The sequence below is a fragment of the Euprymna scolopes genome, chromosome 28 (genome assembly GCF_053919585.1).
Source record: "Euprymna scolopes isolate OS-2025 chromosome 28, ASM5391958v1, whole genome shotgun sequence".
In the NCBI taxonomy this organism is placed as follows: Eukaryota; Metazoa; Mollusca; class Cephalopoda; order Sepiida; family Sepiolidae; genus Euprymna; species Euprymna scolopes.
In genome coordinates, this window is record NC_136509.1 from 50,566,661 (window position 1) to 50,587,529 (window position 20,869).

General features: G+C 33.5%; 1 protein-coding gene across 1 annotated transcript in view; it reads right to left on the reverse strand.

The window, feature by feature from the left end:
- Positions 1-17,886: 17,886 nt before the first annotated feature.
- Positions 17,887-20,869, reverse strand: part of LOC145249609 (chloride intracellular channel Clic-like) — a 133,152-nt gene continuing 130,169 nt past the window's right edge. The window contains exon 4 of the mRNA XM_080111325.1: positions 17,887-19,284. Within this exon, the coding sequence (XP_079967451.1) occupies positions 18,730-19,284 (555 nt within the window). The 3' untranslated portion in view covers positions 17,887-18,729. The remainder of the gene's footprint in view (positions 19,285-20,869) is intronic.

Here is a 20,869-nt window from a genome sequence, read left to right on the forward strand (position 1 = left end):
TGTGTGTGCGTGTATGTGGATAAACGCTTCTCTATGTGCGTGCATGTGGATAAACGCTTCTCTATGTGTGTGCATGTGGATAATCGTGTTTTGTCACGCTGGTGAAAAAATATAACAAAGTCGATTATAAAGTTAGTTAGAGACTGACTCAAATGAAAAGTATTGTTTGACATTTGTAGTGGTACTTAGGTCTCATAAGATCCCTTTTTCCACCAGAAATAAAATAAAAATAAAATCAAACATGTGTAAATAAACAGTGTTTATTTACACAAAAATAAAAAGTAACAAACGAATCATTTTTAGTGTTCAAAAAGTGTGTCTGGATAGACAGTTCTTGCAAATGTGAAAGTTATTGAGACTGTTCGTTGTTTTGACAAGAAAAAGCAGAAAGTGTCCTTTGTTTTCTCAGTGAAAAAACAGGCTTAATTTTTGTGTGTGCTAGGAGAAATAAAGAAGAAAGTAAATGTCCTTGCGTGCGAGTGACTATCTGCATTATTTGCTCTGTGTGTGCGTGTATGTGGATAAGCGCTTCTCTATGTGTATGTGCATGCATGTGGATAATGGTGAGTGGTGAACATGAAGTGTGGAGTGAAAGTGAGTGAGTGAGTGAATTTGTTTAAGTATTTGTCGATCGTCTCCCAGGCGATGTGTGAAAAAATGTTTTGAAAATTAAATCTTTCTCTGTGCGTTGATTGGTTGAGAAGTGTGCTCTTTTGTCACATGGTATGCTTTCAACTACGTCTGCCGAACAAAATGCATTTTAAGTTTTGTTCCCTGCAGAATTTACGTGGGTGTATTTTTAAAAATCTTTGCGTCTCTGAAATTTATCTTTTTTTGCTTGCGCGCATAATTGTTTTTATTTATTTATTTGTTATTTTTAGAACAAAAAGTGAATGCATTTTTTTTTAACCACACGCATTAAAAAAATGTAAATAATTTTGTATTGTTTATGCTCAACAAATGTTAAGCATTTTTTTTTAACAAAAATATTAAATTCTTTAATGAGGAATGAAATAACAAATTCAATTAAAAAAAAATATTTTAAAAATCAAGAATGGATATTATTGAGTCTGTGTTGAATTCATTATCATATATGTAATATTCTAAGCAATAAAAAAGGGAGATAACCATTAGTGTCACAGGAGTTACGGTTCCTGAGGACGTCTGTTTTTTTTTAACTCTGGAAATTCACCAAACACGAACGTGTATTTGTTTTCTCTTTCTCCTTAATCAAGATTCATCCTGCTATTCTAGCATCGTAGTAACTGATATTTAGCAAATATCGATTACTTTATATCCCAAATATCATATTGATAATGAGAACAGACAGAACACTAAAACAAAAAAACAGCATATGCTGCAAAAACAAATAAGGTTGCTTTATCTTAATATCTGGAGTTCGACTGCAAGTTGGAACCTAAGGTGGCAAGATGGGCAAAATGCAGACTTGGAAATTATTTCATCACACGATAAAGAAGATGATAAAAGACAGAAAGCAATGTTTGTGGATGAAGCAATGAATGACCTCACTGACGAATAATCATCCAAACAAACCACACCAGGAGAAAACAAAACATACTTTGACAAACTCATCGTGTATTTTGAAGGATTAAACAGATCATTCCTGACACAAATGATTTTCTTTCGAAAATTCAAAGAGGCAGCAGTGTTGTGCCACTTTGCACATACAAATGCTAAAATAAAATCCCAATAGCAGGTTTATCAGAAAAGGTTCCCCTAAAGGGATTGAAGAACTCAACTATGCCATCGCACAATCCAACAAATACACTAAGATAATGAAAACAATAACAACATAGCTAGAAGATGCTAACGCCATTACAAGAACTACTACTACTACTACTACTACTGCTGCACTAATAAACAAAATCACATATGAACAGCAATGGCCATGCAATAGTCTCTGGCAAAATCAGTGCAGGAATTGCAATGGGAAATACGTACATGTATGGGAACTTTATCTTGCCCTGAATTCCAGTGTGGTTATTGCCAGAGATGGGAGAATTTCACCTCTGTTTGTTTCAGAAAACTAAATGATGAGTTACAACCAGTTAGAACTGGTTGAAGAATTCTGATACAGTACCACATAGGGCTGTAAAGGTGTCAACTTTGCCAGTTAGATATTCCAGGAAGAAATCAATCAAACACTCGCAGAGACTAGGGGATTCATAAACACCAGTGATGACGTCCTTTGTTTTGGATCAGATCAGCAAAACCATGACCAAAACCTTCACACAATATTCCAACAAATTTACTAAAAAGGCCTCACCCTGAATGGCGACAAATATGAGTATAAAAAAATTATTGGAGTTCCTTGAATTCACTTTCGATAATGAAGGCATTAGCCTAAACAACCTTAAAATAAAAACAATTCTTGGATTACCTAACCCTAACCCAACCTTAAAATAAAAACAATCCTTGGATTACCTAACCCTAACCCAACCTTAAAATAAAAACAATCCTTGGATTACCTAACCCTAACCCTAAAAACGCATCAAAAGTCAATTATCACACTTGCCAGATCAGCATTCACAAATTGGCAAAATGTCTCCACTACTGGTAGTCAATGTTGACTTTAAACACCTGCAGAATAAAAAGTATCTTCCGGTTGTCACAGTTGAATACTCATGCTAGGTTGTTGTTGACATCCTAGACTCCATCTTGTGAACACTTTGCCGAATTTGGAGTACCATCATCCTTAAAAGTTGATAAGAGCTCACTATTCAACAGTTGTGATTTCAAAGCCTACGTCTTCATTACCGGAATTAGACATAGGAAGATAACACCCGTATGGCCTCATGCACACTGGAAAACAATTAATTAAAGCTGCCCTACTCAATAGTGGAAGCTGAAAGCAGAATTTATTGAAATTCCTGTTGAACAACTACATACTGTACCATCGACGTATTCCTAGCCTCAATCCTATTTGGTTCAACCATAAAAAAAACGTCTGTCAAATCTGGTCACACCTATAGCTGGAAACCCTACCATTAGGGAGCATGACACCTACGCCAAGAAACCAATAAAGCAATATGCTGATAAAGAAGCATACATGTAACCCAATGATCTCTGTATGAGTGGCACAGCCATTGTAAAAAGCAACTACACCTCAAAGGCTTTCATGCCCTACCAACCCAAACCATTGACTGTAAAAAAGAAAATGGGATCCATGATTACTGCCACACACAAAGACAACCAAAATACAAGAAATGTCAGCTTCTTAAAAAAAAAAATAATAATCTATAAGCCACCAACAAATCTTGTACAAAACCTACTAAAAATACTCCTTATCCAAAGATGCCAGTCATACATATGTAATAACACCACCAAAGCCTAATGAAAACCAGGCATAACACACTTGAAACCTCAGGCATTCACCCCGGACAAGACAACCACTCAAAAGATTGATTACTACCCCCAATACCTTTGTACATAATATCATTTTCATTCACTTAGAGTAACTGACATCTCCTCTTACAGAAAGCCTGACTCATCGATGCAAATACTCCAGCCACATTATGGGAACTGAGTTCCACATACAAGCGAACACACAGACACAAACTGGTAACATTAAGGTAAACTTAATTATCGCCTTTAAACTCTGGTAATAATATTCTTTGCCACAAGGTGGGGGAATTCACCCCACTTCTATGTCTGATTTGTATTTCTCTCTCTCTTTTCATCTTTGGACTGTGGACCATGCAGATCGCATTGAAACTACTCTTCTGTTTTGCAGCCATGCAAGGCACATTTGAACTCTCCCAAAAGACTCTTGCAACAACCACGCAAGTAATGTTTACTTATACATCTTTGATAATGGACTGTTTAACATTACACTTGTATCCATTCTGTAAATAAATGTACATTGGTTGTAATTTCGGCAAATTTTATGTACTTATTTCTTGCCTAAGGGGACCATGTGACTATTTATTCTTCTATGTAACAATAGAGGATGACTTTGCCCGCTACAACATCACATTTTGAATAAACTTTCCTGATATAAAAAAAAAAAACTGCTCTTAATATTCTAAACAATAAAAAAAAGAAGACAATCTCTAGTGTCATACAAATTTTTTTTTTCGCATTGACATTGATATTAAATGTCTACTTTTTCTATTTAAAAATTATTAAAATAAACTTAATATACTATAGATATGTGAACGACTTCCTGAAGGTTAATAAATTTGCATATTCCTTTGAAAAACGAGCGTTAATTTTTTATGGTTTCTTATTGGATGATTGGTTTGATTAACTATTATGCTCAATTCTATTTATTGTGCATAAGATTATTGTCTAGTATTCAGGATGTGTGGAACATCTTCCAATCTCCTCTTTGAACTTTTGGTCTACAGATTTGAAACTTGATATATAGAGTATTTGAATCTGAACACGATTTAGTTTAGAGCTGGTAAAATACTTCTGAGGGGTCAAAGTTACAAAAGAGCAAGTGATCTTGGTAAGAGTAAGTCAACTAAACTTGTTAGTTCTGAGCATGTGTAAATACACAGTTTGAACTTGCTTCATTTTTAACCTTTCTTATCTATTGATTGATAGCTCAAACGGTAAAACTAGAGCACTAAATATTTTGGTTTCGATCCAGCTGATGACACTCAAGTCATTTTTAACTTTTGAAATAATTTCAATATTAGCAGGGATACTTGGTGTTACCTGGATTGAGTTTGGACACAATATACTTAGGATATTGAGCTGGTGTTGCCCGAGAATATTTACTTTAATTTTGCCCCTCCCCTCCTTTTGAAAATATTCAACTTTTTTTCTTTACAATATAATTTTGAAAATTTAATTGGTAAGCTTTAAGAATACATGCCCTTGAATGTAATATTGGGGTTGTGTAAAAACTTGAAATGAGTCAAGTTTTCAACAAAACAAAAAGTTAGTTTTTAATCTCTTCAGCCATATGACCCTTTTAAAAGGTGTAAAAATATAAACTGTAAACATTATATTTGGAATTTTCGATATGCTATTCTGCAGTGTGGAAATATATTAAAATGAATACTTTAGTACTGATATATTTTTTGAACTAGACAAAGTGAATAAAATATGTAAGATTTTTCTTGTTTACAAAGAGATTTTTGTACAATGTACAGAATTCAATTTTTAAAGCAAATTCATTGATTATAAAATATTTATGATGACACTTTCTATAAATTAGTGTTACTATTTTTGTTTTTTAAGTAAAAAAAAGGTTTTTGAAAATGATAGCAGAGTCCATTTTGCTCTGAAAAATTCATGTGCCTGAAACAGTATTTAGCTGGTCAATATTAATTGTCGATATTACATTAGTCAAAGTCCAATTTAATGACATTTAATGATTGCTATTGATATGTTGACCAAGAGTTTCAGAATAAAGTTGTTTTTTTGGGGTTTTTTAAATCGATTATATTATAGCATACACATCTTTCTCTCTCGACACTCATATATCTATATATATAAAAATGTAAATTTGGTTCGTTAAAAGTGAATAAAACCATATTTCTACGTTACCAATTTATTTGAAATTTTCAGACAACCCATCTTTAGAGTCAAGGGATGTTTTTATGTCATTAAAATAAATTTACCTTGCGAATTATTAAAATATTAAATAAAATATAAATATTTTTCAAAGTCGTTTCTGCGAGACTTGCCCGGTTTTATTTCTGGTAACTTCCGTTTCAACTAAGAAACTTACTCATGCAGAGAGTGATCCGTGCTGAAATAATAACGTTATTATTTAAAAAGCCATACTTAACATGGGGAAAGGATGTTGGAATTTTTTTTTGTACCAATAATGGTGCATTCCTCCCTGTTTACATTTATTATTGTTTATCTGGTTCTTATATATGATTTTTTTGTATTTTGTATCCATTATGATTTTAGTTTCGTATATTTTCGGTTTGTACGAAACTCCCTTTAATTTGGAGAAAAGGGAAATGCTAGCTCTGTAATGACATCACGAGGTCAGCGTTTATTTCGTCCCTTTTTGAAATTCTGCTGTCATGGAGAGTGAATGTGTTCATTGCCCGGCACTGAAAATGGAATTTTGACAAGCCCTCCTTCAAAGAAGTAAACCTGGCAAGAAATTAATACCCAGCTGTGACGAGACAGACTTCTGGAAATTAACTATGTGGCTGCGGTTTTGCACGTATTTATTTTATTATTATTTTACAAGGAGTGGAATTTAAAGAAAATACCTTTTACGTGACAAAGTATTATGGAATTTCCTATCCGGACAAGCGATGAGGTCTTGCTCCTGCAATACATATGTGTCTACGGTTTTCATGCAACATGGAGGGAAGGAAAATTCTAAAAACTTTAAACAAAAAAAAGAAAAAGGCTCGTGCCTAACTGGCTTTGAATTGTGAGTACGCTCCTAAAATTAATTTCATATGCGAGTGTGAATGGGAGATACTACTATTTTGTATATTCTTGTTGTATTCGTTAGTGGGAGTGACTAATAGCTTCTAATTACATGATAAGGAACACCTCAGTGCAATGAGGGTTAAAAATGGGGATAGATAAAGCTGAAAGGAGGAGTAAAAATCAGGGAAACAGAGAGAGGGAGGAAATTCAAAAGAGGAAAGGAGGGAGAGAATGAGTGACTCCAAAAAGGTGGAAAGAGGAATTAGTGATTTGATAAAAACAAGACACTTGGCTAATTAGGTCTTTTTCGCTGATCCCTGCCCGTGGACTGACGGTAGATTAAGAACGGAGAGCTTGGTAAAAGAAACAAAACTGCCAGCCCCCTAAGTTACATCACTAGGCAGTGTGTAACTATTATTTGTAAAGTCAAAGACAATATTCAATTCTGTGTTAACCAATTAAGTTTTGACTTTCTTTTCTTTGATTGGAACGCCGTTGTGAATGCAATATATTTCTCTGATAGCCCAGATGACGGTTGGAAGCTGATTTGAAAGCAGAACCGTAAGGAGACCGACGACGACCCGAAGACGAATTCGACCACTAGATGAAACCACGGGTGGCGCCACAGGTATCGGCTACAGGTGCATTTCAATCACGAGCCTATGCACCTGAGCTGAGCTGCACTGGAGGCGTTACAAAATGATAGGGAATGTGACTAGAGCACTAAATGTCTTGGTTTCGATTTTTTCTAATGACACCCAATTCTTTATCTTTCTTTTAATTTCAAACCAGTACTATAATATTCAATAGAAAATTTGTTCTGTAACAATACAAAATATGCCCTAATCAAAATATATTTAAGCATATTTTACAACTGGAACGTCCCCAGCTAGTAATGAAATAAAACAGGAGAACCACTTTCATTCTTGGATCTCTTGATCTATAATAAATTGCAGTTTTACTGCCTCTTGGACAACATTTCTAGAGTTGTTGTCCCATCCAAAGCAGGCAATACCCCATAATGGAATAGCTCTACAGACACCTTCATTGATCTTAGCTCTTATTGGAGTGAGGAGAACCAGATTTGCTGCTCATTGCTGGAGAGCGAAGGATGGAATCATCAGCAATGTTGTTTTGTGGTTCAGCGAGGAGACCACAAAGAACCTAAATCGAACACTAGCAGAGGACTCGCAATGTAGATATGAAAATCTACCTGGTTGATAGCGATAGAGTGAGATGGCGTGAGAGAATTAGGAAAATCTGTGACTGCCACAACAAAATGATGATGATGGTGATGATCAGAGTTGGATTTTAGTAAAGGTACAAGTTCTGATGAAAGATATCCTAAAATCATAGAAATACTTCTTCAGGGTTTTATGTTTCAAGTGAAACAGTCACGTTTGCGAGCGATTTTTCAAAGTGGCGACTAGAAATAAAACGCTTATCTTTTGGCGACTGTGTTGTTACAGAGACAATCTTCCAAAGTTCATTACCAAGTGAAAATTTTCTTTTAAACCTTTTTTATTTTTTAAATAAAACAAAGTCAAATTATTTAAGCAATAAAAGGTTTAATAGAGCAAAATATATATATATATATATATATAAAAACGTGCTGGTCAAAAAAATAGAACATGTTTTTTAGCGCTAAATTTTTATTGAGGACGATCTGTGAGATGTAATTGGTGCTAAAATATCCCTATCATGCTTAACTAACTGAAATAGTTGTTTTATGACAGAATTTTTTTTCATATCAATTGCAATGTCAGTTTTTGAATATTTTGAGTTTCAAAATAATAGAACAAGGCAGGTAAATAAACAAAAGTTTTATTATTAACATAAATACAAATAAAATTAATCAATATTTAGTAGCAGCACCTTTTGCCTTGATAACAGCATCAATTCGCCAAGAAAATACAGTGGATAATAAAGGTTTTCACATAAAAAAACCTACTTGTAAAAACTACTTTAAAATGTGATTCGTTCAATAGAGACTCAAATATTCCTAGAAATCAACACAAGAAAGGTGAGTGGATAGTTAAGGAAAATTAAGTAAAAATAGCACTATTAACCAATTAATTTGTTTGCTAATCTATATATATAAAAATGTAAATTTAGTTCGTTACAAGTGAATAAAACCATATTTCTACGTTACCAATTTATTTGAAATTTTCAGACAACCCATCTTTAGAGTCGAGGTATGTTTTTATGTTATTCAAATAAATTTACATCGCCAATTATTAAAATATTAAATAAAATATATTTTTTTAACCGTTACTGCAAATCTGTTCTGTTGATAAAACTGAACTTCCGGTTCGATTCATTTCACAGCCACGAATTGACGAAAGATTTCATTTTCTGTTAACTCGATAAGTAAAAAAAAACAAACAAACAAAAAAAAAAGATAATTCATTTGTTTATCTTCCAAATTTTTTAATTTACACATTTTTTCTTTATTATATAAGGCCAAAAAAAAAAAAAAAAAAAAAAGAAGTTTGTCGCTTGCTTTTTGAGTTTTTTTTGTTTTTTGATATAAGATTGGTTGATAAAGTACAGTTTATTTTTGTCCGTGCTATTTTTTAAATCGTATTTCCAGGTTAAATTACAGTTTTATGTTTTTTTATTCAATTGTAAGGTTAAAATACACCCTCCCCTCCCGATGTTAAGAATGGCTTTTTAAATATCAACATTATTATTACAACACGGATCACTCTCTGCATGAGTACTGTACTTTCACCTAATAATTTGATAAACAAAACATGGTACTTATGCAGAGAAAGTGGCAAGACTGTAGTTTAGGTGGAAAAATAATCTCGAAACCTTTATCACATAAAAGGAACTAATTTCCCTAATCACCGGTACGTTACTATGCCAATAATATATAAAGAATAATATAGGTATTTCAGAAGTTGTTTTTGAAAACAACTTTTAAAAAAAGAAAACACTTCTATTTATATTGCTTTTAATTAAAATAAAAGGTTTTCATATGTTACAATTATGAAACGTTCTATTCATATATGTTCGTGTTTTTTTTTTTTTTATTGTACAATAAATAAATTTAAATCTGAAACAAAAATAATAAATTGCAAGAGATTACACGCGTTTAATATTAATTTGTATCGTTTATAACTACTCGCATGAATTAATAATAATCACGTGATTCAATTTTGAACTAAAAAATTAAAGAAAAAATTGTTTAAAGAAACCTGATAATTTATTATTTCTATTTATGTATTGTTCATCATTAAAAAAGGTATTCATTGAGTAGAATAAAAAAAAAAACACGGAACATACAAATTTTTAAATATGAATAGAACGTTTCATAATTGTAACCTACGAAAAACTTTTATTTTAATTAAAAGCAATATAAACAAACTACAGTCTTGCCGAGAAAGTACCATATTAATATAATAATAGAAAAATAACGTTTCTTAGAAAGCCATTCTTAACATGGGGAGGACGTTTTGTTACTATTCTATACTTTCACCTAACAATTTAATAAACAAGATGGTACTTATGCAGAGAAGATACCGTGCTGAAATAACGCTATTAAAAAAAAACAAACAAACAATTTATTTGTTTATCTTCCAAATTTTTTAATTTACACATTTTTTCTTTATTATATAAGGCCAAAAAAAAAAAGTTTGTCGCTTGCTTTTTTTTTTGTTTTTCGATATAAGATTGGTTGGTAAAGTACAGTTTTTTTTTGTCCGCACTATTTTTTAAATCGTATTTCCAGGTTTAATTACAGTTTTATTATGTTTAATTCAATTGTAAGGTTAAAATACACCCTCCCCTCCCGATGTTAAGAATGGCTTTTTAAATATTAACGTTATTATTACAACACGGATCACTCTCTGCATGAGTACTGTACTTTCACCTAACAATTTAATAAACAAAACATGGTACAGAGAAAGTACCATAATATAATCATAGAATAATAACGTTATTTAGAAAGCCATTCTTAACATGGGGAGGACGTTTTGTTACTATTCTATACTTTCACCTAACAATTTAATAAACAAAAGATGGAACTTATGCAGAGAAGGTACCGTGTTGAAATAACGCTATTAAGAAAGCCATTCTTAACATGGGAAAGGGAGAGTGTTCTGTAACTATTTTATATTTTCACCTAACAATTTAATAAACAAAAGATAGTACTTATGCAGAGAAGGTACCATGCTGAAATAATACCGTTATTTAGAAAGCTATTCTTAACATGGGGAGGGAGTTTTGCATCTATTCTAAAATATGAATGCTTTTTTTTTTTATTAAAGAAATTGGGTACTCGTGCACTTATTGATCTGTGCTGAAATAATAACATTATTTAAAAAGCCATTCTTAACATGGGAGAAGAGGGTGTTTTGTAACTATTCTGGATTTTCACCTAACAATTTAATAAACAAAAATTAAACTTAAGCAGACAAGGAACAGTACAGAAGCATTAACATTATTTAGAATACAATTGAATAATAATAATTAAAAAAAAAAAAAAAAAAAAAAAAAAACTTTAATTAAACTTGGAAATACGATTTAAAAAATAGTACGGATCGGTAAGTGCATTAGCACCATAAATTTGTCTAATTCTTAATTTCTTATGTTATTGGGGGAAAAAAAAAAAAGGGTAAATATGAGGAATTACTCCACCCTCGAAAATTCCTTAAAAATTACCACTCCTATAGGTTTTCGGGGTCGCTGAAAACGAAAATAATCTTTATAATTAAGGCCAACGAGTAGTTTCCAAGATATGAAGAAATGTTAGTTTAAAAAAGTGAAGGATCACTTTTCCATAATAATTTAACGTAAAATGATCACCCACTTTGTGGCCACGATTTTTGGGGTGGGGGCTTTCTTTCTACCCTTGGAAAATCCTTTAAAATTACCTGCTTAAATTGGTTGGAGGGGCGGGGGGTCTGCCGCCAAAACACCCCCCCCCACACAGAAAAATGCCCCTCTCTCAGGTGGCCAGAAAGTGGGTGCTCATTCTAAGTTAAATTTAAATTGAAAAGTGATCACCCACTTTTCGAAAAAGTAATTTCTTCATATCATGAAAACTTTCTTTTTGCGACGGAAACGGTTTGCAGATTCGTTTTTAGTACACTGAAATCTACAATAAAATATTTCGTTATATACGAACATGAGACGGGCCTTAAAGTAAAATAATACCGGATTTTTGGGGCAGATTTGCCATTTAGTTGTATAATATCCTCAAACCAGGTAATCACTAAAAGGGACTCTTAAAAGTCATTACCTGTATTTTTTTTTTTACATGGGTATCACCACTTATCAAGGCCCAGAGGCCACTCAAGGATAAGGGTTAATAGGTATACATTAGTCATTGTGATTTTAGCATAGTAAACAGTGGGAATTTTGTAACTTGGATTACTTAGGGGGACGATTCAATTAGAACTTGTTCACATTGGACTTTTTCTTTTTTTTTCATAGGTATCACCACATTATCAAGGCCCAGAGGCCACTCAAGGATAAGGGTTAAAGAGTGTACAGTAGAAATTGGACAATATAATAATCATTAGTAATGAAAATTTGGTAAATTTGATAACTTATATGGAACGGCTCATCAAGAACTTATTTACGTTAGACTTGAACACAACCATATTGTAGTCAGCCGGAAAGCAGGAAAACGGAAGACAATTCCACAAGCTTTGTTCATGGAATCTACGTTTAGGTTTAGGCACAGATAAAGAGTGGGGGGAATTATTGATAGTGTTTACAGCTAGACGAGTGTTTCTTGTGAAAGTTTTGCGAGGGGGGACCATAGATTGAAGCTCAGTCGAACACTTTCCATGAAAATAACGATACATCAGAGACAAACTCGCAACATCTCTTCTGTGAGATAGAGGTTGCAAGGAAGAGAAAAGGACATCTCCTACGAGACTACGAAGTCTATTTTGAACTCTATCAAGGCAGGACAAGTCCTTTCTAGCAGCTCCTGCCCAGATGTGGCAACAGTATTCCATCCTTGGACGTACCTGGCTCTTATATAAATAGAGAATTGCATCAGCAGTGAGATATCTACTGGATCGATAGAAAGATCCCACCATTTTTCCAGCGGCCTTGGCAACAGATTTGATGTACGTGTTCCATTTAAGATCAGGAGTAATGGTCAAGCCCAGAAGCTTGTCAAAACTTGAGGCCTCCTGAAGACTAGAGCCATTCATTTCAATTGATGCCAGATGTGGATCAGAATGTTGATGATGTAAAGAGAGAAGCTTGGTTTTAGATGCATTAAAAGTAACCAGCCACTCCTTTCCCCATTGTACTACATGCTCAAGATCAGAGGAGAGAGAATTGGAGAGAACTTAGTCGTTTACTGTCTTAGATGTGGTACCATAAATGGTAGTGTCGTCAGCATAAATGTCTACAAATGATGTAAGGATGTGATTTGGAAGATCATTAATGTAGATCAGGAAAAGAGTTGGGCCCAGGATGGACCCCTGAGGGACACCGGCATTAATACTGTGAGCTTCTGATTTTTGCCCCTCAACTACTACTCTTATGAACCTATCAGAAAGAAATGATTTAATAATTGAGAAGACATTTCCAGCAATACCATAGCTAGAGATCTTATGAAGTAAACCTTTATGCCATACTCTATCAAAGGCCTTAGATATGCCAAGAGCAATTGCCCTAGAAAGGTTCCCTCCGTCGAGAGATTTGCTAATTCTATGAGATATAACTGTAAGCACATCTGCTGTAGATCTAGCAGAACGGAAACCATATTGAGTGTCACTAAGAAGGTTATTTTTGTTGAGATGGTTGATTACTTCTGTATTTAACACAGATTCCAGCAACTTACTCATGATGCACAGGAGACTTATTGGCCTGTACTGAGAGGGGGATGAGCGATCACCTGAATACTTTAATACAGGGCATATTGATGAAATTTTCCAGGGAGATGGGAAACTATTCTCCTTAAGACAACGTTTAAACAGTTTTGTAAGTATGGGCGCTAGTTCAGGTTGAAGTTTTTTGAGTACTATAATTGGAATACCGTCCGGGCCAGTTGCTTTACTGGAATCAAGGTTTTTTATTAGCTTGGCAACATCACGTACAGATATACGTATATCACATAGTGTGTTTTCAGATACTGGAGGAAATATTGGGGGTTGGCGGCCTTGATCGCAAAAAGTAGAATTAGCTGCAAAGTTCTTGACAAAGAGTTTGGCTTTTTCTGATGCTGACAAGATTACCTCAGGTCCATTGATAATAGTTGGGATAGAGCACACGCTTTTGTTCAGAATTCTGTTTGCTATTTGCCAAAACTGGTGGGAACCAAGCCGCTGCTCAGCTACTTTGGACTTAAAAGATTGAGCATACAACCATCTTGCGCTCTTTATTACTTTCTTACAATGGTTGCTGGCAGTCCTGAAAGCGGCTTTAGTTTCCATACATCTATTACGTTGGAAACAGTGGAAAAAGTGATTTCTGTGCGCAATGGCAGCAACACATTCTGGAGATAACCATGGCTGGCTGTTAGGTTTTTGCTGAAACTTTTTCGAGGGTATGAAACGATCAATACCTACAATTAACCATTCCGTCAGGTCTAATACTATAGAGGACACATCCTTTTTAAATATGGAATGCAGAGGTAGATCAGTTATAAATGTACGGAAGCTATCCCAGTCAGCCTTAGTGTATCGATATACTGTACGATGGAGAGGTACGTCTGGGGACTTATTACATTTCATTTTTACCTTAATTGATACAACAGAGTGGTTGGAAGATCCAAGAGGCGACAGAACAGAAACTGAACATAGTTCAGGGCAAGTTGTGAGAAAAAGGTCTAGTAGGCTCGCATACTGGCCGTCATTGTCGGGCACACGGGTGGGTTCCTGAACAATCTGAGTGAGGTCATAGGCAATGGAGAAATCATGACAGAACCTCCCCTCATCATCGGTCTTGTTTGAGTGGGTCAAACATTCGACGTTGTGAACATTGAAGTCTCCACATACGTGAATGTTAGCTGAAGGATAAGCAGATAGGACTTGGTCAATTTTCTCAGATATGCTTTTAAAGATAGTAACTCCGCTGTTGTGGGGGCAATAGAGAGTAAATAAAAATGCCGTAGTGTGAGCTAAAGCAACCCGAAAGCACATATAGGGTAAGGTAGGATCTTCCCTGGAGGTGTCCCTACCACATGGAAAGCTATCTTTAATATAGGCACATATTCCATGCCCATGGCGATCTTGGGGGTCAGATTTAGAAGTTAAGTTAGAGTATCCTTTAATTGCAAACTCTTCTATGGAAATAGCCTGTCCAATGCCAGTTTCACTTAAAAATAAATATCGATCAAAATTTAAAACCACTGATTATATGTCAGCCTACATCACAGTAACATATAGTGAGTGAGTTCCTAACAGTATTTTGTATATTTTTTTTTAGTTTAAACTCATTTTCCCAAAATTTCCCCAAACTTAACGTGTTCGATACAGTCTGCCGCCATTTGTATTTTTCAAATATACCGATAAACACCGCATGTTTTTGAACTGATTAAACAGTATACATTACATAAAAACACTACAATCTTATCCAGTTAGGTAGAACATTTACTTTTCTTACCTTTGATAACATTTGTTATATATATTCATTTTTTGACAACTTCTTTGTATCTGTTAATACAAACTCTTTTCATTTAATGTAACATTTAGTCAGCTCGAAAACCAGTGTTTATTGGTGTATTTGAAAGATACAAATGGTGGCGGACACTGTTGATTATATTAAGTTTGAGAAAGTGAGTTAAAACTAAAAAACTATACAAAATACTGTCACAAACCCACCGATTATGTCAGCCTTTGTCATGGTAACATATTCTGTGGGTTTTTGACACTGTATTGTATAGTTTTTAGTTTTCAACTTAATTTCCCAAACTTAACGTATTCAACAGTCTGCAACCATTTGTTTTTCCAGACGATTAAACATTTTACTTTACATGAAAACACTAAACAATTATCCAGTTAGGTAGAAATGTAACTTACCTTTGCTTTCATTTGTTTTTGGACAACTTTTTCGAATCTGTGTATAGTAATAGCACTTTAACATGAAATACGATAAAGGGTATTTTGAGAATGATCCGATGTAATCATATTTAACTGCAAATAGTGCAAATATATTTTTTCTGTGTATTTGAAGGTTTAAATTGAGTAGTTGAAAAGGAAGATGCTCAAATAGGCATAACGAATAAATAAAAACAAAGTTCAATATGTTCCTTGGATGATCAATGATATCTAAGAGCTTTCAATGTTTTAGATATCAGGGATTACACCTAATTCGAGGATTTGCCAAAATTCTAATGAAATGATTTCTAAGTAATTTCATAAGATTGGGACATATTGCTGTAGTCTTCAGAGAAAGAAACAAGACTTTAATAGCTTTTGCTACTACAAAAGATCGGAAAGAAAGCTAGACAGCACGTACACTCGTATGTTATGGATAATACTAAATATATCTTAGCAAAATCATCTGACGAAGTAGCAACTTTATGGCAACCTACCTGCCATTAGGGAGTGTCGTCTAAATTTTGCTGGTCACTGCCAGAGGAGCAAGCAAGAAATGTATTGCTGTGGACTCCACAGCACAGGTGCACGAGCATAGAACGATCTACATCCACATATATCAAGCAAATTGTGCATGATGCTAAATCTGATCCAGCTCATGGAAGAGAGAGAGAGAGAGACACACACACACACACATTGGTCTGGGCAAGGAGTTTGACCAGACACTGCTTCAACAGAACAATAATGCAGGATCAACTATTAAATAGAAATTTCTGAACGGTGTGATACTGAAATGTATAATTATTCTACTTGTTTCTCAGTGGATGGTGTGGAAATTGCACTGAAAGCAGTCAGTAGGAAAAAGCTAAAATTTAAACATACTCAAAATGAAGCTAAAATTTAAACATACTCAAAATGAAGCTAAAATTTAAACATACTCAAAATGAAGCTAAAACTGAAGGTAATCAAGATTTACTTCATCGATGTGGTTGTTTTTGTTGTTGAAATTAATTTGCTTAATAAGCTGGCAGGTGTGACCATTAAAAATGGCAGGGTGAAGTTTAACAGGTTGTGGAATTGTCATATTTGGGCGACTTTATCAACCAATAATTCCATTATCACACTCATCACAAATACAAACTTAATGGGCATCATAAAACTGCATCAATTGAACTCTGCCATTCTTGAAAGTTGTCTTATTTTGTTAGCATAAACAGTCACATGCTCTCATGCACAAATATTTTCGGTTCAACTTAAGCAGAGAATGCCCCATTCCTAAAGATGCCTCTCAACAATTTCAGTCAGGTAAGTTTATTTTTGTATATTTGCAAATAAAATTGTAGTATGTCTCTCCGAACATAAAAGTAGAAAGCTTGCCATTTTGTCTATTTTCTGGAGTTTCCCCACTAACCAAACCTTGTTGAGTTCTGCAAATACATGATACCATGGATGGACTTATGTTGCTAGTTTCATTTTTGTGAAAGTCGACAAGAAATAAATATATCTAAAGATATCGTCTGCTTTTTAAAACATTAGGACAGTCACAACACTCAACATTCTTATTTCATTGATACGAGTGTTTGAATTAAATTTCCATAGGCAAATAAACCTGCTAATAATCTGTCTTTCAATTATGCAACTTGGCTAAATCAACTTCAGCTGGTTAATGCCAGATTCAGATTTTAATTGCATCTTTCTACATCTGCACATAATGCATACTGCCATACAAATTCTTTTCACAGCAGAGGGGAAAAAATTACACCAAGAGAATTTCTTCATTGGATTTAAACAATATGAGTTAAATATTCAAACTTATTTACGTTTAGTAAATTTTTTTTTTTTTTTTTTTTTTTTTAGTTTATAAAGAGATTTCTGCGATTTTATTATATATTTTCAAACTCAACTCCAAAATGGAACCAAATAGTTATATAATTTTGTATATAAGTTTTTTTTTTATTTTTTTAATTGTAACAATAATATTCTGAAGTGTGCATCCATAAACAGCAAAAATGTGTGTATTAAGTTGATATTCTTACCAAATATCAGCTTCCTATGTCTAAGTGTTGAAGTATTTAAGAGGATAAATTTTGTTCCTACATTTAGCTGAGACAAGTTAAAAAAAAAAAAAAAAAATAAAAAAATAAAAAAATGGGTAGGAAATATGGAGTCAGGTCTGGAGGAAAGAACAGTTTGGTTCTGATTCATTCCAAGATGTGCATGCTAATTGTTGACATTCTTCAAATGCACCCCTACTCCACATAATCATTTAATAAAAATGGTTTTTGCCAAAAAACGTATAATTTATCTAAGTGATTCATTTTACATATTCTCCATGAATCACAGATGTCGGCATTCTACCAAAAATACTTATTTGAATTATTTTACATTTTTTTCTTTCTAACAAAAATTAAATTCCTGAAAGGATATATAATTTTAATAATTGATTAATAGAATATTCAAAAATATATAAGATAAAAAAAAAAAGAAACACGACAAATTTTTGCAAAAATTTTAATAAATTCTTTTTATTTATAGAAACATTCAGCCACAATGGTTAAGAAAAGAAAAAAAAAAAAAAATTTTTTTTTGTGGTATCAGAAGTCCAACTTGTTCCTAACCAAATTTGGGTGCCACTAAAAGTGATGCAATAAATTCTGACATGACATCATATTTGACATGTCATATATACATTAGAGAGGAAGAAGAAGACAAAGAAAATCATAAACACCCACTGCAGACAGATTTGCATTCCTCTTATAAACACATATCATGGCTCTCATATTCACTTCTAGAAACTTTTGTAATCAGCATAATGGGAGATTTTTTTGTTGTTTTTAAAGACATTTCTTTTTTGACGGTTTCCAGGCGTCGAAAAAGCTAGTGAGAGGCCAAGTCGTGTAAAAAAAAAAAAAAATCCGGGTCATTTCAAGATTACTTCAAGCCTAATCATTTGGCCTTAGTACATTAAATTCAGTCATCTCACCATACATACACAACACACATTCTGTTGGTCAATAAGTATAGATTCATATATAATACCAAGAGGTGCACACATCTTCAGTAGGACACATATGCACACATAAGATCTAAACAAATCATCACAGACACACATACTGAATTCATAGATACATTTTATACATGTAAAATCCTGTACATCTATACTTTTTTTTTTTTCTTAAAATATATTTTTAATTTTTTTTCATTTATTTTTTATGTTCTTAGAACCAATTGTCTTGCTAGATAAATGAGAGAAAGGAGAAAGAAAATGTTTGTCTCCCCCTTTTGTTCTTATTGTCTGTAATAAAGTCCAGCTAGAATTTCAGGAAAGATTTGAGACTTTTCATTCAGCTGTCACAGCTGAACCGTTCTCGGATATTTGCGATGCAGCTTTTTCTGGTATTTCATCAACAGCACTTTTAATTTCCTCCGTTTCTCCAACAGGAGCATCAACAGCGTTCTCTTCAGCAACGCTGACCGCATCACCATTTGCCACCACTTCTTCAGCAGCCGGCACCAACATATCATCAGCAGGTGCATCAGCATCATCAACAACATGATTACCATTAGTTTCAGGCTCATCAGAAAGAGCATCATCATTTAGAGCTCCATCATCGACAACAACATTGTCAACATGTTCAGACAGCTCTTGGACATCGTCCTCTGCTGGTTCATCGTCCGCTTCAAATGTGAGGTCAATGTAATCAGGAATGGTCAGAGTAGTGTTGTCTTTCATAAGTGTGGCCTCAACACCGCGTTTCTGAGCTTTCTTTTGATAGTGGTTGATAATAACTGGATCCGAGGGACACGTGTCAATAAAGGCATCAGTGGCATAAGCATTCTGAAGATAACGATACAAGTATTTGTTTTCAGCTGGAATTTCATAAGCAACATAAATCTGAAAACAAAAAAGAAAAGGATTTATATGCTAAATTGTATAGTTCATCTTTTAAGAGTAAGATCATGAGAAAGCTTAAAAAATGTACATTTCTTGTAGACTAGTAGATTTCCCCAACATTGCTTGGGTATCTAACATGTTCTTGGAATGGAGTCAAAAATGATCATTTAATGCCATCAAAATAAGTCTTTTCCTTAATTACAAAAAAACAATGTAAATATAATAGCTAAAATCGCTTTTAATTTAAAATTTGTGCCAAAAATAGTTGTTTTTGTATTGAAATTCATAATTTCGACATTAATTTGCCAAGGAGTGCAATTTTTAAATAAAAATATTTATTTGAACACAAATATTTCATTTCAGTAAAATTTTTTTTGACTTTTTCCAAGTGCTCAGTGTTTTGCTGATATTCCTTACAATGTTTGAGCACTGAAGAGGAGTCAGTTTTGAGCAAACTTAAATGGTGACAACCATCAGTAGGGTGGAGTTGAATAACCATTCTCAGTGGATTTTCATCAATTAACAGTTTGGAATACAGACCTCTTTAGAGGTACAATTGCATTCACTATCTTGTCTTTGGCAGTGCATTTCATGTATTTTAACATATTTCAGTGTTTTACCTTCTTCAAAATTGAATAATTGTTTGGCACTGAGGATAATTTTTTTTTTAATCAAACATTCCCAAAATACAATGATATCTTGTTGGTCACCATTAAAAACACCTCCAATAGATTCTCTAAGGTCAACGACATTGAATGCTAGGGACAAGCAACATTTTACATTACTGAATTGACAAATCAATGTTTGGAGTGCTTTTAATAATGAAGGAAATGAAGCTGATAAATTGTCTGAACAATGCTGCGAGCAAAACAAGCGTTTCTTTTATTGATCAATTTCAGGTCCAAATTATTTTGAACATCGAAATTATCAATTTTTGTTTTCTATTTGAATCATTATATTTTTGCCTCAAATCATGGTCAATAATGATTTTTTTTTTTTCATTTATAAGTCTGTTTGTACAATGACAAACTGGAAGCCTTGACAGAGCAAGGAGGAAGTGGTGGCAAATCAACCGTCTCTTTTGGCTCTAAATCTATTATATTCAGTTCATGCACTTTTGTCACATATGGTCAATTTATGAGGGTCAACATCAAATAGATATTGCACAGCTTTCTAGTATGTAACAAAGCTACCATTTCATCTGAAATAATATCAGATTTCAAGACAACAATGATACCATCAACTGAAATACCTTGGGTTTTGTGGACAATCACAGCATAGCTGAATGACAGATATTTGAGATTTAGTCAAATAGTCCATGAGCAAGCTTATAGTCAGCTTGCGCAAATTCAACAGACTGCATGAACCATAAGATCGAATTTTACACTTACAGCAACAACTTTGCCATTTCTCATTTGTAAATTGTTGACCATTTTCAATTATTTATGAAAAAATTCAAATAGCACTTGTCAATGACAAACCAATGCAAATCAGCATTGTTTTTAAAAATAAATCTTACTTCACAATTTTCAATTAATTACAAGGAACCCCCCCCCCAATATTTTGGAACTACTCGTGTAACACC